General features: G+C 35.8%; 1 protein-coding gene and 1 long non-coding RNA gene across 2 annotated transcripts; one reads left to right on the forward strand and one right to left on the reverse strand.

The window, feature by feature from the left end:
- LOC107633466 lies at nucleotides 1,448-2,814 on the forward strand. Its single transcript, XM_016337089.1, has 2 exons — nucleotides 1,448-1,787; nucleotides 1,991-2,814. The coding sequence occupies exons 1-2, from the start codon at nucleotides 1,448-1,450 to the stop codon at nucleotides 2,812-2,814; spliced, it is 1,164 nt and encodes a 387-aa protein (XP_016192575.1).
- Nucleotides 8,671-9,157, reverse strand: LOC107634575. Its single transcript, XR_001618990.2, has 3 exons — nucleotides 8,977-9,157; nucleotides 8,845-8,901; nucleotides 8,671-8,757 (listed from the first exon to the last, which is right to left on the reverse strand). It is a non-coding gene; the product is annotated as an uncharacterized LOC107634575 (long non-coding RNA).

The following is a 21,053-nucleotide window of genomic DNA, read 5'->3' on the forward strand; positions in this document are numbered from 1 at the left end:
AGATTTGGCACAAAACAGAGATCCGTAGTCCATGTTATGTCCCGTCAAAGTATGCCCAAAAACCATGTTTTCATACAAAACCACTAGGTGCCATTTTCAAAACAAGCCATTTTCAAATCTTTTCAAAATCAACCAAAACATGCCAATTTCAACCCTTTTTGAAATCAATCAAAATGTACCAAAATCCACATCAAGCCATCCTCAACTCACACATTGACACTTTACCAAAAATTCCCAAAACCACATCTAATCATTTTAACACTTCTCAATCAAATGGCTAAAGGACAAACACAATATCATGTCATACATCCTTCCTCATCCCAATTTCCAATAATACCATTTCCAATCAATCATCATTATACGTAATCAATATCATACTCACTATTACGTGATTTCACCCACAAATCAACCTTAATCATTCCCCAAGCATATATCACAACATACATATCTCTAATGCATCATCATACCATCAAGGCATCAATAATCATAATCACATATATGATCACATAATATATCTTAACCGAACCAAACATATCTCGTCTACATAATTTCACCCAAAATTACCAAATTCCACACTTCAACTTCTCAAACCTTATTATTCAATAACCAACCTAATCATTCATATATTCATTATCTGAAATTCATCCAATCACTTGTGCCATCATACAATGCACACATCGACTTACCTTTCTTACCTCTTTCCGGCCTCCGGCCCAAAATTCACGGCCTCCGGCCCAATTTTCACAATTTAAATGCATAAACCACAAATCAATACTCATTACCCAGTACATCAAATTCTCAATACACCAAGCATACAAGGTCACACAATTCTCAACCCAATCATTAATTCACATTACATATCAACTATGCATATTAGCACCAACCATTTACACAATCCAAACTTAATCCAAGGGGCATCTAGCCTAGGAATTCTCATCACAACACACGGTACTTAAATGAAACTTAAACCGTACCTCTTATAGCCAAACCAATTGAGCCTCTTCTTTGGAAGTCTTCACCAACCTTAGCTCCAAGCCTCACCAAAGCTCCTCAAGCAATACCAACCTCCCAATTGTGCACCAACATCACCAAATACACTAACATAACCAATATCACATACATACATCAACCTAGGGCTCATAAAAATGACAAATCACAAGGGTTTGAGCACTTCTTACCTCAGCCCATATGAAGTAGGAATAGAAAGACAGTTGCAGAAGTAATAAAGCCGTTGGTAGAGGTTGACCCGTCTATAAAGGTGAAATCAGTAATTGCTGATGTCCAGTCAAAGTTTAACTACACCATCAGTTATCACAAGGCTTGGTTAGCAAAGCAGTAGACGGTCGAATCAATTTTCGGAAGTTGGGAAGCATCGTATGAAGCTTTGCCCATATGGTTTGAGGCCATGTGCCACAAAGAGCCATCAGCAGTGGTTCACTTTGAAACAATGCCTGCTTACCAGGGGGATGATTTGGTTCCTGATATACGTGTTCTACATAGAGTCTTCTGGAGTTATTACCCCTGTATAAGGGCCTTCAGACACTGCAAGCCAGTGGTGCAGGTGGACGGGACTCATTTGTATGGAAAATACAAGGGTTGTTTATTGGTTGCAGTCTCACAAGATGGTAATAACAACATCGTGCCTATTGCATTTGCCATAGTGGAGGGAGAGACTTCTGATGCATGGTACTTTTTTCTGAGCAACTTGCGTCAACATGTGGTGACACATGATGGTGTGGGACTTATCTCTGATCGACACGATTCGATTAGGTTAGCTATTGAACGAAGTAATGGGGCGTGGTCTCCTCCTAGAGCTTTCCATATGTTTTGTATCCGGCATATTGAGTCCAACTTCTTGAGGAAGTTTAAGGTACCTTACTTGCAGAAGCTTATCGTCAACATTTGTAAGTTTGAATAGAATGAACTTTGAATTTATTGTAAGTACGATCAAATAGAATGGTGTTCATAGTTGACTGAATGTTTTTCATAGGATACTCGAGGACGATCAGGGAGTACCAAATGCGCTATGAACGATTAAAAGAACGGGGTGAGGCTTACACCAACTGGCTTGATCGGATCCCTCGTGAGCAGTATGCTTTGGCATTTGATGGTGGTTACCGATGGGGTCATATGACCACCAATCTTGTGGAATGTATCAACTCCGTCTTAAAGGGTGCACGCAATCTCCCAGTCACTGCACTTGTTAAGGCTACATTTTACAGACTGAATGAGTTGTTCACTAGGAAAAAAGCCGAGGCTGAAGCCCGAATCAATGCTGGACTTGTGTTCTCTGAGATGGTGACAACCAAGCTGCATGCAAATCAACGAGCATCAGGTAACATACAGGTTAGCTGTTTTGATAGAGAAAATGAAGTCTTCAAAGTATGTGAGATGCCTAGTGGGGTTGAGTATGCAGTTGACCTACGCCACCATCGGTGCGACTGTGGTGAATTCCAGGTTAACCGAATTCCGTGTCGACACGTGTTCGCGTGTTGTGCAAATCAGAGGTTGGATTGGCAAGTGTACATTAATGACGTTTACAAGATGGACCAAGTTCGAAGAGTATACAGGGCTAGGTTTAGACCACTGGGAAATCCGGTAATGTGGCCTGCTTATCATGGACCTAGATTCGTTGGAAACCCGTTCCTCAGACGGGTAGCCAAAGGTCGGCCGAAGATGACCCGCTTCTTGAATGAGATGGACACTCGTATATTACGTCGCTCGATGCGATGCAAGCAATGCGGTGCTGAGGGCCATAGTCGCAGTAGATGTCGTCAAAGTGGTGGATCGAGTGCAGGTCCAGCCGAAGAGTAGTAGTTACCTTTTTTTACATTTCGTTTGAATTTACATTTGTGTACGACGTAGACATTTGAATTTACCAACTGGTGCTTGTATTCATTTCAAACCTGATTAACATACTCGATAGAAAAATAGTCATAACAGCGTAATTAACATATTCAATAGGCAAAAAGTAATAACAACCTAGTTAACATACTCATAGTTAACATACTCAATAAGTAAATACTAATAACCAAATTAACATAGTCAACAATAACTACCTAGTTAACATACTCAATAAGTAAATAATACAAATTATTTCTTAAATAGTAGTAAGAACCTAATTAACATTCTTAATAATTAAATAGTTACAACTTCACTTCCTCGGTGCCCACTTCATATCTTTGTATAACTTTCTGCACTTCTTTGCAATCTTGTTAAAAGCGGATGGTGTATACCGATTTTCACTCCGACGTGGAGGATCAGCTCTAAGGTTGTAACCTTTACCTTTTTCACTTGTGGCTGTATCTATGAAAACAAAACAAATACAAATACAAGTTCATTGTGTAATACAAATACAAATACAAATACAAGTTCACCATGAAGCTACTAATAGAAATTCATAATCAAGCCCTAAATCATTACTAACAGTTTATTTTACCTGCACTAGGCACTGGATCCTCGTCAGCAGCATCGTCATCCTCATCATCACCCTCATCCTCATCCTCATCCTCATCCTCATCCGCATCCTCTGGATGGTCTACTAGGTAGTTATCAGTCTCATCATGAACTGCTCTATTACTCTCATGAATCAGAGTCATCGGAATACGTCTAGGGTTTCCACTCTGTATGATCCCTCCCGCCGCTTCAGCACTTCTGCTTGAGTCAACAGACATTCTGGCACCAGAATTTTCAGATGAAGTGCGAACCCGAGATCTCAGATCTAATGACCTCCTAGCTGGAGTAATACCACCCAAATGTGCTTGATGGTCGGTGGGAATGTCAACATAATTACCTGAATGTGAGTGGTGCGACCCCGATGCCATGAAACCAAGCAGCTGACTGAATGAAAGTTGCTCTCCATACTCAAACTATGGACCACCCCAATACTATTGATGTGCTGGGACTGACGCTGAGTAATAATTAGACGGATGCGTGTCAGGAACATATGGTGCAAAATACTCAACCCCCTGTTGTGGCGGTTCCGGTGACGGTGGTGGTGGAGGACCTTCTGGATTCTCTTCAAATACAAGGTTCGACAATTGCAAGTGGTCACTAAATGCTTCTCGGTACCAATGCATGTAAATTTCCAATGGATAATGTAAATGCTCCAAGTCATCAGAGAGAGTGTAATTATACCGATTGGTCCATTGCATCACCCAAAGAGAGTGGGTATCGGCCCAATCTTGATTCTTAGGCCCAGTTAGAACTTCGCCGTGTGATGCACCTAGATCCCGCTCTTGATTAGGAACACCCTGTGTCCATCCAAATTGCCTCCTGACTCTATCAGTTGCATGCCACTCAATGCATTCAAAAGATATAAGTGGCACTGTGGCACTCCAGATAACCGAATTATGACGGATGGCTAAAGGAATTATGTCTGGGTCGATGTCTCTAATGCCATAAGCCTGTCAAACAAACTGGACACATCGAACCAGTCAGATGATTACACAACAATTAATTCACTTAACAAGTTACATAAGGTACTTGTATTTTACAAAATACCTATCCTTCTTGTAGATCATCCAATAACCTCCTGTAGTGTGCAAGCATTTTATATCGGTAGGCATAGTTTTGACGGTCCCAGTTATGCCACCTGCCGACGGACAATCCATTAGTTAACTTATCTTACCCTAAACAAAATACAATTTCTATCAATTCTTTCAATGCATACTTTAATCAAAATTACCTGTTTGCAATTGGAAACACTCGGGGATTGCCCGGAATCGGCGCTAGAAATGGTAGCCGGATCCAAGCCCAAGTGACCAACAGTGTCAGTGGACCATCCATCTCCTTATAGTCGACACGAGTTGCCCTACACAATGATCTATACAAGTGTGCCAGGCATGCTGAACCCTAACTAAACTGTATGATCCCACCGAAGTTGCGGAGCAAAGGTAAAAATTTCCAGTGCACCACTGCACCCGACTTATCTGCAAACAGAATTGTCCCAAATAATAACATTATGTGACACTTTACATACATCTGCATGTGCACATCATCATTCAACACTATACGATCTTTCAAACCCCTAAACCACTTTAATTTTATAAAGCTCCCTCTACAGTCCGTCTTCCTCGGTGCAATTCCAAATTGGTGCAAGCACTCGGCTTCCAATGCCTCAAAGCTACTCATGGTCGGACCTGTAACCGGAAGACCATTTGTCGGCAGACCGAGAATTACTGCCACATCCTCCAAGATCACGGCACACTCACCAACCGGAAAATGAAAAGTGTGAGTCTCGGGCCGCCATCTCTCAATCAGAGCATTGATCATTGCTGACTGACCTTTAATAACTCCAATTTGGGATACATAATAAAATCCAGTCTCGCGTAACTGTGACTCAACAATTTGGTTGTATGGATCCGGCGGGTGTAAATGATCACACATCAACATCCTTGAAGCCTACAATATCACATTTCCGTTATAAGAACAAGTATAATATAACTATATTATTCAAAAACACAATTATCCTTAACATGTCCATTATAACTAATTCCCAGCATAATTGTATTTCAAACATACACATTAAATCTGTTATACAAAAATCTTTCAATCATATTCATTACCTTATAACAAAAATTAATTAACCTTACACAGTAAATCAGCCATTATTATTATTATTATTATTATTATTATTATTATTATTATTATTATTATTATTATTATTATTATTATTATTATTATTTAAAACAACATAAAATCTAAGTTTAGTTATTACTAATTTATTGTCTAAATTTTACTGAATTAAAATTCAATTGTTAATGATCATAAATAAAATAATTAATTAAATTTTTATTATTAATCATAATAATTAATTAAACTCAATTACTAATACTGATAATAACAACAATATATCAATATCCACCTATTCCAATCTAATATGTACAGATCTCATTTTCCTTTCTCTTTTATTCGTTCATTCTTTACATGTGTCATTCATTTTTTCATTTTATTTTAATTAATATGCATAAAAAAAAACCCAGTTCACTCTCACCGGTACAATTTACTAACTAACCATATCATACATACATACATACATACAAGGTTTATTCCTATTTTAATTTCTATTTTTAACCACCTGATAATAAAATCATACATACATACATGCTTAATCTCTACTTAGTGCCATTATAATATATATTGCTAATAAAATCTAAAATTATCACTATTATTATCATTAAATCAGATTATTAAAAATAAAAACTTACATAATTTGGATGTCCAAGATAATTAATAATATGAAACTCTGGTTGATTTACTTCCTTAATTTTTCGTCTTCTTGGTATTTTTATTCAAAATTTTCACCAAAATTGTTGTGGTCCAACAATGGTGAAACGGTGGGATTGAGAGTGAGTAGAAAGGGATAGTTTGTGTGAGAGTGAAAGAGATAGTGTTGGGAGGGGGTGAAACACAGGTTTTGGAGGGTGAAACACGAATAGAGAGTCACGGGCCACCCAGAAGCCAGGTGCATGCGCGACGCGTGGCAAGGGGGTCACCAATCGGTGCCACCGATTTGTGCACCTTCTGCGCCCTGAAATCGGACCCACCAATTTCTGTCCCCCCATCGGTGCCACCGATTTCTTCGACAATGCCGTCACATCTCGGTGAAACACCCAACCCCCATAATGCTGCGAAACTCCTTCACCGGCTCCATATCAAAATTAAAAAACTCTCATATAATAATATAACAATGATAGATGTCAAGATTCAAGTGAATAGCCATGCAACTACAATTGAAGGGTTGTAAGAAACTATAAATATATCTATCCTGAAGATAATTATTTGAATATATATAAAATTAAGGATAACTAAATAATTTGATACACCAAAATAATGTCCAGGTCTGCACTTCACTTATAACTTAGTTACTTAGATATTACAATTGAAAAATAAACCATAACAAGATAGTAATAGTCATTTCTAATTAGGTAGATATGCATATTTATAAAAGAGAATTAAACTGCTAATGGAAGATAAGTTTGCAAAAATACACAAACATAACATACATCAACAAAAAATATAAAGATGCTTTAAATTTAAGCACATAATAATCCTTCATTCCCAGTTGTAGTACATAATATCAAACGCAGGGAACATCGTGTCAAAAGCAAAAATTGATTTCTCCAACATCTGCAAAACATATAGTCATTAAAGTGATATAATATATAAAAGATTGCATATACACTACAAGAAAAAGTAATATTTGTAACAAAAAAATTATTACAAAAAATCAAAATTTTGAAACAAAAAGGATTTTGTAACAAAAAAAGGGGCCGTTGCTGTATGTCTCGTTACAAAAAGTTTTTGTAACAATAAATGAAATTGTTACAATTCAAAGTGATATTTGTAACAAATTTTTCTGATACAAAAAATCAGAAGTCGTTACAAAAGTGGTAACAAATTTTGATCTTCAAAATATTTTTGGTGACAATCTAATTTTTCCTATCATAAAATTTTGTTAAAATGTAACTTGATTTTGTAACATTTTTTTCTTTAGTTACAAAAGCAAAATAATTATTTTGTAACAATTTTTTTAATACAAATTTCATACATAATTTACTAAATTATTTTTTAAATTAACTAATACATTAACTATTTTACGAAGCAAGTCTACATTTATATAATATGTAAAAAACATACATAATTCAAACATGCCTCATTTAGCTAAAATTGTTTTAAAACAAAATAACATTAGTGAATACATTGATTAGTTCTACAAGTTATATTTCTTGCACAAGTTCAACCAAAAGTTAAAAGTTCTAACATAAATTAGTGTCTCTATGAATCAAAATATTCTTGATCCCTCAAGGTAGCATGTGGTCACCATTTTAGCACTCCTGTAAATAAGAAAAACCGAAACAAAAAATTAGAAACAAGATATAACACTAATTATAACTTTTTCCATTAAGTTTTATCCAAAATGTTTAGAAAAATTTTGGCAGAACCTTCCCTAAAACTTGGATATTTCCACCGTCTACGGTTCCAACAAAAACAACCAATTCACAACTTATTTCTCAGCCAATACACAACCAAATTTATCAAACCAAATAATAGGACATTTGTCATTTCTCAACCATGATACAAGTAAAATATGATAAATAGATCCATATACAAATTAAACTATACTAATAATATAGGAATCATCTAGGAATATGTATTAAAACCATAAGCAATTTTAGTTTCTTTCATTGTCAAAGCGTGCTATGAAAGAGTTCACAACAGCTTGTTGGGCTTCCAATTGAACTTTCATTTGAGCTAATTCTTCCTCTTGCCGTGTTCGTTGCTTTTCAAGTTTTTCTTTGAATACATCTATTTCCTTTGTTAGCTCCTCATAGTCTTGCATTGCCTCTTGAAGTTGTGCTTGAATCCTTAATTTAGATTTTGAATCCTTTATGCCATAACTTGCACCACTTTTTTCAACTCTCACAAGTAAAAAAGTTTCATAATTTAGTTTAACATTTTTATTTTCTTCCTTAAACAAGGTATTGGATTTCACGAGGGAAAGTATCAGTGACAAATTGATGAAATTAATAAATCGAATGAAGATAGTACCTTCATAACAATAATGGCAATGACACCACAAACAATAAGCACTAGAGTATAAGTCATGGCCAATGTTTAAAAAGTTTATATTGCATACAAACAAACAAAAATAAAATCAACCTGTCTGTCAATCTCCTTCACAAGCTGCAAGGCCTTCTTAATTGAAAATTGAATTGAATCAAGCTCATTAACAATCTGACCCATTTGTTCAGTCTGCACAATTTGATGACAAGACACATCAAATGTTTGATAGGATATGATTTCCCCTTTTCTAAAGTGAATTTGACATAAAACACTTACTTGGCCCTTCAAGGTAGTAGCAGTTTGGGTGCCTACTTCGATTGTTTGATGAACAACCTACATTTTGTATAAATTTAAGAATGAACATAAACAAGCAATGAAGTCTAATTTTGAATCTGATGTAAGTCACACCTGTTTAGATCTTTCAATAGCCTGATCAGTTTCATCCATTTGCTTCATCCCAGCATTGATAAGTTCTTGATTAGACATTTATATACAATAAGACAAATGGGTCGATTTGGTGAGATATATTCTTCGATCACTACACAAGAGAACAAAAACATGCAGAGAAAGGGCAAGTGCCCAACTCCCAACCCAAAAATTCAAGTATCATGCCAACAAAGATGATGGCTGCTATGTCGATGCAAAAATTAGCATACATATACAATGAAAAGATGATAGATGGAGACAGGTTACAATGGGAAAAACACAGATATGAATTCTAACTCAATGGAGAGTTTAGATCATCTTATTTATACACCTTCCATTGCATTAGGCATACATCCAGTAAATCCATTTGCCTTTAAGGATGCCACCATGAATAATCATGAAATTGATGAACTTCAGTGAATCAGGTGTATAGTCTCGGCAACTGTTTGTCTATAATCCCTCCCTCTTAAATACTGTGTGAGGCCATTAGAATAGTCAGGAATTTGATGAACTTGAAATAAGAATAAACTAAGTTTTTCAAATAAACTATAGCTCAAATATCAACTATCAACTCTCTAAATAATAGAACATAGATACATATTTTTAACCAAAATAATAGAACACAGACACAGATTTTTATGGGCATTCTTAAATTAAAATAATTTAAGTTAAACCCCTACCTCGATGTTACAATTAAAAGAAACCGAAGGCGAGGTTACGACGAGGCAGCAGTGATAGCATTAATTCCCACAGAAGCAGCAACAGCTCCGACGCCTCGTACAGCAGCTACGTCATTATAAATTACAATTGCAGTAGCTGTAACAGTTTCGAGAAATCGAAGACAAGGACATACACAAAAATCGAATCTGAACAAGCGTGGCAAAGATAGGAAAACATGTAAATGATTTAAAATCGAAGAAAAGATCAGACCAAAACTATTAGCAATAGCTCTAGTATTGGCTCCCGGTGGCGGCAGAGGGCTCTAGTGATGGCTGAGCAATAGGCAGAAATAAATGGAGATGTGGCGAGTTGTATGGAACCAGATTAGTAACCCCCGGCAGCCCTCTTTAGCAGCAGCAACAATAACAGTTTCAGAAACTAACAAACAATGGAATGAAAACAAGATAGCAGAAGTAGGATAATAGTAGAGTAAAAGTGGAAGTAGAACAAGTTACAGGAGCGGAGGACCTAAACCAAAATAGGGGCAGTAAAGGCACCTCCATTGGTGATTCTAGCGTGGAGCTCAGTGGTGGTCACGACAGCTTCCGACGATCCCAGTGACGGTAATAGCAGTGGTGGTGGCCTCCGGCATCCTCCTTCACGTCTCTCTCTATCTCGTCCTACTTCTCGATAGTGACAACGCAGGGCAGCGGCGAAGGCGCAAACAGCGCCCTTCCTCCTCTTCTTCGCGGCTGGGACGAGGTCTACAGCGGCAACGGCAGCACTGGAGGCTTCAGTGGTGACCGAAACGGCCCTCTCCTCCTCTCCTCGTTGCGTCTCCTTCCTCTGTCCCTCTTCCCTCTTCTCTGTTTCTTCCCCCCTTTTCCTTCTATTTGCCCCTTCGAGCTTCCCTTTTCTGAGTGTGTGTGTGTGACTAATTTAGGTTATAAATTAGGGAATTTGTGATTTTAAGTTAAATTAGGTTTTGATTTGATAAATTAGGGAAACATATATACGAGTAATATAACAATTTTACAAAATATTCATGATAGGTATAACAATTTAGAATTCAAATATAATACTATAAAGATTACTTTCAAAACGCATAAGATTATATCTATCAATCTATTAACGAGCTCAAATAATTATTTTTAATTTAAATTATAAAATAAACATACTAATCAAATTTTATAAAATACGGTTAAACTCGAAATATCAATTACCTAAATTAAATTATATGACCTTCCATTATTTTTCTATTGGTGTAATTTTAATTCCAATTTATATAAAATAACTAATTACAATAAAAATTGTACATAAACAATAATTAACTTAAACTTAAAGTATTTATAATAGAAATTTCTTAAATTTAATTATATAATACTTCCATTACTGAATTCTAATTTGAAATTATATGAAAAACCAATTATAAAAATTATACAAGATTATTAATTAACTTAACTCCATATATTAATAAAACTGATTTAATTACTCTTAATAGTTCAGTTTATAAAATAAATAGTTCAAGTTATTAATAAGCCATAACTTATTCATAATAAAAGTTACTTAAATTAAACTATACAATTCTTTTTTATTTTTCAATTACTAAAATTATGCAAAATATTCCATTATGATAAAATTACTTAAGAATCTTATTTAATTTAAAATAAATTATCTCCGAATCTATTTAATTATTTCTAATAAAATAATTTCTAAAATTATAAAGATTAAACTTAATAAGATAAAATCACAATCTATTCATATTTAGATTTTTAAAAATGCGGGATGTTACAGAAGAATATAAAATAATATTTATAATTTTTAAAAATTAATGAATACATACACCATGTAAAAAATTTTAATTTTTGAAACAAAATAAAATTATTTTAAAAAAAATATATACACAATTTGTTTTACTCTTAAAGTATTTAACATTTTGAAAAAAAATTGTTATAAAATATACCTATATTTTGTGACAAATAATTAACTTGTTACAAACAATATTGAATTTTGTGACAAATTAATCTTTTGTTACAAAACAATTGGGGATTTTGAAACAAAAAAAAATTTGTTACAAAATATTTTGAATTTTTGCAACTTATTTTTTTTGTTACAAAATATTACAATATTTTGTAACAAAATACCATCTCGTTACAAAAACTAACATAATTTGTAACAAAAGAAAACAGGTTGTTACAAAATATTATTATGTTTTGTAACAACTTGTTTCCTTTGTTACAAAACATTATTCTTTTGTAACAATCACTAATTATTATTATAAAATACTATTTTTTTGTAACAATTTTAAATTTGATACAAATTTTTTGTTATAAATATTCTATTTTCTTGTAGTGATATTACCTAGTAAAGATAAAAAAAATTACATCATATGAATTCAGTTTAGATATATATTAAGTAACCATTTGAACAGCATGCTTTTCTCATAATGTTATCTTTACTTGCATTGAAGCTAGGATCAGATACCGAAATTTCATCATAGGAGAGTCTATGAATTTATTTCCATCAACTAAACTTGGAACTTCCTTCATAAGAGAAATATTATTTGTCAAATGAGGGCATGATTTGACAAAGAATACAATAGAGGTTCCCTATATGGATGACGAATACGTTTATCGGAGGGAGAAGAGGGAAGAAAACGATAAGCTCCATGACGATTCATACCACATGCATGGATATCATGAGTAAAAGTAGAATATGGCACTCGAGAAATTTTTAAATACCTTACACACCTAGCATCTAACTACGAACGGATATTTTCACATTGTTATCTCCCATATAGTATCCCCTGAGCCAGCCACCATTTCTAAATTTATAAAAAGAGATCATTTGAAGGAAACCATTACCAATATATATCCATGGTCACCACGCTTGTGAATAGTAACTCGAAAGTAATTGTCCATGCAATTGTAAAAAAGCATAAATTGTCGAAGTTCATGACAAAACGTTCTATAAAAAGACTTGGTATAGGTACTCGAACCTGTTAACAATATTAACATAATATTAAGATTGTGATCTATATGTAGGATTAATATAACAATTCGAGTTTTTGAAAATTAAATAATTTATTTTATTTAATAAAAATTATTTTTTTAAAAATAATTAAATTAAATTTTATAATACTTTGAGTTTAAAATTCATCAAGAAAGGAAAACAAAAAAAGAAAATTGAGTAACGTGGCTTTGAATGCATATATATGTATATATATAACTATGACACCCAATGAAAGCTTATCAACACAAATTCTTATCCATTACCATCATTACTAATCATGTTCACTTTTTCTTTATGCATCACCTTTGTTCCTTTAATTTCATCATCGAACTAAGCTTAAAGAAAATAAGAGAAATGTAAAACCCGGTTAATTAATGACTAATTAATTCATAAATTAAAATATATTATAGAAAATAAAAAATGAGATTTTTTATGATTTAAAATGATAGAGAAAATTAAAACGAGAATTTTAACACCAATTTTAAAAAAATCGGTCCAAAATTAGGTCGAACAGGCCAAACCGAATCAACCGGACCCATGTTAGGCCTAAAGCCCAGCCAAACCTCATTTAATTAGAGAGCTCAGTACTCTCTCTCCCCTTTCTCAAAGCCAATCACGCTGAAATAGCAAGGAAGAGGGGGAAAACATGAAACCCTTGTCCCAAATCAACTCAAACTTCAATTGATCATAACTTTTGATCCAGAGTTCCGATTGACGCACCGTTTGTAGTCACGTGATCGCAGCGTCGAGCTCTACAAAATCCATAACTTTGTTCTTGAGGTAAACCACGATTTCCTCTTCGAATTTTCAGCCCTTAATTTCGAAAATTTTGGGTAAAGGTGTTGAGATATTGAGTTTTTGATGTTATAGGATCCAATTAGCTTGAGAGGAAGGCTTAATCTTGCCTCTTTGATCTTTGGGTAAGGTAAGATTCTCAACCGTAAGCTAAACACTTGGAATTTTGTGATTTAGTGATTGAATTGTACGTATGGGTGCCTAATATGTGTATTAGGCAATGTATGTGTGTACATTGGAGCTTGATTGAAGTCTTGGAAAGCTTGAAAAGGGGCTCTTGTGGTGAGAAATCTATTTGAAGAGTGTTGGACACATTGAAAGTTGAGGAAAAAGTGAAATTGGAAGTGTTCCGGGTTGAGCGGGGAATCGGCCAAGGTATAGTTTCGGTTTCCTGTATCTAAAATGTAATGCGGTTGTGAAAACTTAGGCTAGAGACCCTAAGATAGGATTTGAACCATTGATGTTGTTGATTGATTGAGATGAATTGTGTTGTTATGTATGTATTTAGTGGATTTTGAAATGTTGATATAGTTGTTGGATGATATGGATTAAGTTGAATATATGTGAATAATGATTGATTGATTGTGAGCATGTAAGGTTATGAGTATGGATTGATATGCTTAAGTGTTGGTAAGATTGAGGCTCTTGTTGGTGAGCATAATTTGGTGTGTGATATTGATGTGTATACTCATGGTGATTGATGAAATTGAATAAATGTTTGGAAAATTGAGCTATGGAAGGTTGATTATAAATTGAATTTATTGAATTGAGATTTGTTAAAAGTGGAGAATTGGTGGGTTGAGGATTGAATGAGAGGTTGGAAATGCTTAATGTTGAATGGTCGAGTTTTGGTTGGTTTTAAATGAAATTTGGGAGCGTATGTTTTGGAAATTGGAAGTTTATAAACTTTGGTAAAAATGAATTTTTGATGAATTTCAACGGATCATATCTTGAGATACTATTTTCAAAATTTAATACTTTTTATATCAAATGAAAGATAATTTTAAAGGCTTTAAAACAGTTTAAGTTTGGTGGCAATTTGAATTTTGTGGAAATAGATATGTGACGTTAGAATTTTTACCAGTAAAGAGAATCATAGAAACAGTTGCGTTGTAGATATAGTCTCTAAACCGACAAAAATCCCTTCGTACAAACGTATTGGGTGTCACAAGTAACAGACCCCTTTAGAAATTGTTAACCGAGTATTCAAACCTCGGGTCGTCTTCTCAAGGAACTGCGAGGAAGTATGTTCTTATTATTGGCTATAAAGGTTGTAATCGGGGTTTAGAAGATGAAAAGCAAGTAATTTAAATGACAAGTAAAGTAAATGGCAATTAAAATAAATAAATACTGTAAAGCAGACTTTTGGCAAGGTAAGAGAAGTTGGAGGTCCAACGTAGTTATCTCTCTCAACTATAATGAAAGTTGAATCTAAACTCCACTTGATCAACCTGTACTAGGGCAACGGAAAGTCAAGGGACTAATTAAATTGACCTTTGAATCCTATTTGTTTCCTAAGAAAAGGTTGGGATTACTTAAGTTCAGCTCAATTAGCAAGATAACGATTATAAGTTATGTTGAGTTTAATAACTGTTGAGTTACTGAATCCTTAACTAGGACCAAAAGGGGAAAAAGTAAAATTGCTGGAATAATAAAAATATCCTTAGATGGGAAGCAATGGTAACTTAAATCAAAGAGAACAATCATAAACTGAAAATACCTCAAATATTATTAATTCAATTAACAATCTATAACATGGATGAGATTCATAAATTCACTGATCAATTCAAGTGCTGGAATAAATAAAAGTAAAAGGAAGCTAAAATAAAGAACGTAAAACCTAGATTGAGAGTCACTCTTAAAATAAGAAGAAATCCTAAATCCTAAGAGAGAGAGAGGAGAAGATCTCCCTCTCAACTAAATCTAAATCATTGAAAAATAAAATATGCGAGCTCCCTTTGAATGGGTGCATTCCCACACTTTATAACCTTTGGTCTATGCTGTCTGTACTTAGATCTGGGCCAAAAAGGGCTTCAGAAATCGCTGGGGGCATATTCTGTAAATTCTGATACGTGGCCTCTGTCACGCGTCCGCGTGGGTCACACGGTCGCGTCATTCGAAGCTTTTCCTTGCCACGCGGTCGTGTCAGTCATGCGGCCGCGTCGCTGCATGTTCGCTTCTGGCACGCGATCGCTTCGTCCATGCGGTCGCGTGGATACCAGTTTCCTTAAAGCTCTGTTTTGCCTTCTCCTTCCTATTTTGTATGTTTCCTTTTCCATCCTTTAAGTCATTCTGCCTTAGAAAATCTGAAACTACTCAACACACTAATCACGGCATCGAATGGAAATAAAGGTAATTAAAATAATTAATTTTTAAAGCTTAGGAAACATGTTTTTCACAATATGACATAATAAGGAAGGGAAAGTAAAACCATGCAGTTAATATGAATAAGTAGGTGGAGGATTGAATAAATCACTCAAATTAAGCACAAAAGAACTCATGAAATATGGGTTTATCAACCTCCCCACACTTAAACACTAGCATGTCCTCATGCTAAATCCAAGGTAAATAATTAAGGTTAAAGTGATGGAATGTCATGCAATGCAACCTAATTTAAATGGAACTACCTAAATGAATGATGCATCATGCAACTCTAATTTATTCACTCATATATAAAGCTTACATGTAGCCAAGTTAATTCACATTCTCATGGAGTCATGTATATATATAGCCAACCCTTAAATAATAAAGCATTTTAGCAAATGAGATGGGAAAGAAAATATTGTACAAACTTGCAAAACAATTAGTAAATTTAAGCATTGATATATGTTGATGAGTTATTGAACCCTCACTGGATTTTGTGTTTACTCTCTAGTCACTCATTGTTTATTGGGTTTATTCACTCTATTTTTCTTTTTATTCTTACTTTCTATAGCTTTGTTCTTCATCTAACCAATCAACAATTATAGAATATAGTCATACCAAAAAGTCCTGAGGTCTTTAATTGAGGTTGTAATGGGGTCAAGGATTTTGCATTGGGGAATTTCTTTTGTATCCCCTTTTATTAAATGCTGAAAAATAATTATCTTCTTTTTTTTTTCAAGGCACATGGCAATTAAATCACTTTGATTTTCTCATGAGCATGTTTCCCAAATTTATTTTATTTCTTTTAACTTCTCTACCTTTTTGTTTCTATCATCCATGTTCCCAAAAGGTTTCCCACATTTAACTCTATTCATGATTTTCTATCTTAAGCTAACCAAGGATTCACTTGGGACTTTCTTTTGTTTTTCTGCTTAAGGTTAGTAATTTGGCTAAATAGAATAAAGGGGTTTTAAAAGGCTCAAGGGGGCTAACAAGGGTGATGTAAAAGGTAGGCTAATTTGGAGTAAGTGAGCTGAAATCAAATGATGGCCTCAATCATTCTCTTGGTATGTATCTATTCTATATTCTATAATTGGACATATAGATTAAAGCAAAGGAAAGAACATCAGAATAAAAAGAAATGAAACACACAGAAATGAAATTATGGTTTGAATGCAACCATACAATTAAGCTCAAGACTCACAGGCTGTGTGTTCTCTAACTCAAGCATCATATAACATTTATATATTGTATGCAGGTTTAGTTAAAAATTCCCATTATTCTCATAAAAAAATTATTTAGGGTAGCTTTTAAAGTTTTAATGTTCCTCCTTGATGAAATATTGTCAGCTTAACTACATCATGTAATGCTATATACAAGGTTTATGGATTAAATCTGATATGTTCAATTTCCTAGCTTACTTTCTTTTTATATTTTTCAATTTAAACTATACTATCTTATGCTAAAAAGGGTAAATATACTAATTAATCCACTAATAAATCAGAATTACAAACTAAACTAAATAACTAAAATAAACTAAATGGCTAAAATGTGAACTAAAGATGCAAAATGCAGAAAATAGAGTAAAAATACATAAGAGCAATGTATAAGTACTCAGAAAATAACAGTAAAAAGAAAAATACAGAAAAATATCCAAAATAAAAGAAAAAAGATGTAGTGGTTCACCAAAATAAACGCCAGAGATAGCGACCTCCCCACACTTAAAAGGAAGCATCGTCCCCGATGCTCAATCAAGCCGGGTGTGAAGGAGTGTCATCACTGGGAGGGATGGTAGCTGGAGTCTTAGTGGTGGTGGTGGGCTGAGGGTCTGGCTGCTGTGGAGGAGGTGCTGACTGGATCGGGATCTCAAGATCCGCAGCCTCAATCTGATGTGGGACCGCTGCCTGTGGTGCGGCCGGCGCTGCTTCTCCCTAAGGATGGGTCTCTGCCAGTAGCCTTGCCTTTTCCTTTCCTTTGTGAGGCAGACATCCTGAAAAACAGAAAACTAGGATATGGATAAAATAGGAAAGCAAATAGGCAATTAAACAAAGGAAACTCAAAGCGGCAAGGGAGAAATAGAATAAGGAAAATGAGTAAATGAAATGTGATTGAATTCATGTTAAATGAAAAAATAATCAATATGCCATGGTGAGAAAGTTAGAGGAAAGTGAAAATAATCAGAAAAGAGATTAAAAGGGTTAGTATGGTTAGAATTCGAAAAAGAAATTAGTAAATTAAAATTAGTGAGTTAGTAAAGTGCGGGTTAAAGTAAGTGGCATAGAAAAATTCCATATAACAAGGATTCACAGGTAAGAATAGAAGTACTCATAATCGAACAAGGAAAACAGGGTGATGCTGATTCGAATAGAAATAAAGAAAGCAAAAATTGGAATCAGTGAATCACAAATGCAGTTTATGAACCAGGAAATCAAAGAGGATAAGAAAGTCTGCCATAGCATTCATGAAATGGTTTGGGTAAAACAGAGTTCAGAAATGCCAAACCAAAACATGAATGAAAACAATTTACAAAAAATTTGGGCAGCATTCCGGCTAAAATTGGATTGTCCCAGAAAATAAACAGCAACCATAGCAGTTCATATGAATTAAAAACTTGTTGCAGGTACCAGTAATGAATAGAAACAGGAAAATTTAGAGTAACAAGCAGCAATTGCAAGAAATCACAGCATATGAACGAGGTCACAGGAACAGCAGAATTGCAGTTATGATAAAATATAAGCAGGAACAGTGCAAGTAAACAGACCTAGATCCACTAACCACAGCCTAAGCTACCTAACAACCTAAAAATCCACTACAGCATGCATATCTATCTATCCTAAGTTTGAACAAAAACGGAAAAAATTTTACAGAAAAACGTCGAACGGATAAAAGGGGTTGCGTTTTGCGGAACCTGGTAGGCGGGAGGGGTGGAACGGGGAAGAAGGTGGCTGCGGCGGTGTCCGGCACGGTGGTGGGGCACGGCGTTGCGGTGGCGGCTGATGGGGGCAGTGGCGGAGAGAGGGTTTAGGGTTAGTGATAGAAGAAGGGGGGGTTTGCGGGTGGGTGGCGGAGAGAGGGGCGCGGCTGGATGGCCGGCGGTGGTGGGCGGTGGTCGCGGAGGGCAGTGGTGGAGAGGGGAGGAGAGAGGAAGAAGGGAGAAGAAGGGATGATAGGGTTCGCGGGCTGGGGGGTTATATTTTCGAATCCACGCGGCCGCGTGGGGCACGCGGTCGCGTGGTTGGGGTGAAAATGGGAGTGACGCGATCGCATGAGAGGGGGGAAAGAGGGGTGATGCGATCACATGGGTCGCGCGATCGCGTTGCTGGAATTCGTGCTAAACGCACGACTCCAGCGCCGTTTTAGCACAACTCTTTGTCTCCTTTTGGGGTGATGTGCAATCCATGTGACGCGATCGCATCGCTCACGCGGTCATGTGGGATTGGTATTGTGCAAGTGACGCGATCGCATGGGGCATGCGATCGCGTGGGCCAATTTGTGCGAAATGCACAAGGGCCGCACGATTCCAGCCTAACTTTCTGTTCGTTGGATCCTTATGCCGATATATATATCACGCGGCCGCGTGGGTCACGCGGTCGCGCGGGTGGTGTTTTTCGCAATATGACGCGATCGCATGGGGCATGCGGTCGCGTCGTGCACCCCTTTATATATATATATATATATATATATATATATATATATATATATAGATATATATATATATGCATGAAAAATGTAGAATGCAATGATTAACATGAATGCTATGCATGATTCCAGGTTTAATAAATTAAAATAAAAAAGGAAAAAATGAAAGAAATTAACAAGAAATAAATTGAAAAAGAAGCGACCATACCATGGTGGGTTGTCTCCCACCTAGCACTTTTAGTTAAAGTCCTTAAGTGGAGTAGTATCCTGTTATGGTGGCTTATGTTTAAATTCGTCTAAAAATCTCCACCAGTGCTTGGAATGCCAATAGCCTCCGGTGTCCCAAACCAAGCATGCAAAGCTTCTGAGCAGCTCCAAACAGATTTTCAGGCTCCCGGGACGATGAATGTCAGGATAGAGTCCAGGATTCCAAGCCTTGCTTTTAAATCCGCCTCCGTCTTGATCTACATGTTTCCATTCGGGCGGGTTAAAAAGTAGAATCTCACCTTGGTGACCAAACGTTTTCCGTGATCCATGTAATTGCGCATGATACCAATCCGTGTACTTCGAGGTGAAGCGTGGAACCTTATTGAACCTTGTGCACCAGCTCTGAGTACGAGCCATTTTCCTCTTACTCTTAAAGCCGCAGAGAGCTCTAAGCTGGCCATCTGTTTCAAGCAAACCATATTCAAGTGAATAAGTAAAATTATAAGTTAAGGATTGTACCCACTTGAAGCTTGTATTAGGTGGTAATGGCCTTGGGATAGGTTTTTTTGGTGGTTCTGCAAGTTCCGTTTTCTTGTGCTCTTCTATGAATTCCTCCACTTCTTTACAAAGATCTTCAATTGTATCTATGTCCTGGTCAAAGTCTTCTGTGTCTTCCTCATCACTTGAGTCATAGATTGGAGGTTGAGAGAAATCTACCTCTGCATCATCTTCATATTCACTTGGGAAAGATTCTTCGATCTCAGAGAATTCACTTGCGGATGCAAGTTCATCACTAAGAGAGTTAGACTTGTGACTATCATTATCGAGGGAATTTGTTTCTTGGATTATTCCGTCTGATTCTTCATAAACGACTTGCCTTGGAGAAATATCCTCCTTAGCATCAACTGTAGTCTCCTTGACGACGTTTTCCTCAATTCTGGATTCCCATGGAGGTTCAGCATCTCCTAGGTCTTCAACCAACTCTTCTTCTTGAACAAAGACAACTTCTTCTAATTGTTATAGTACAAATTCATTCTCTGTCTTGTCCACTGGAGTTTCTGGTAGCTCCTTCATGCTACGCTCTTCATTGGGCTGTCCACATGGAGCTATGGCTGATCCTTGTGTATTTGAGCGCCTAGAAGCCCATTGAATTATCGCTTGCTCCAGTTGTTGAATGGTTGTTTGAAATTTAATTACTGTTTCCTTTAGGCGATCCTCTGCTTCTCGGGTTGCTGGACTTGGACATGATACAAAGGAAAGTGGTGGTGATTGGGAACGATCGGATTGGTATTGGGGTAAGGAAGGATCATATGGTGGCGAATGGTGAAGAGAAGCTTGTGAGTGTGGTGGTTCGAGGTTATGTTGAAAGGATGGTTTATATT

This window comes from Arachis ipaensis, chromosome B03 (assembly GCF_000816755.2).
Source record: "Arachis ipaensis cultivar K30076 chromosome B03, Araip1.1, whole genome shotgun sequence".
Classification (NCBI taxonomy): Eukaryota; Viridiplantae; Streptophyta; class Magnoliopsida; order Fabales; family Fabaceae; genus Arachis; species Arachis ipaensis.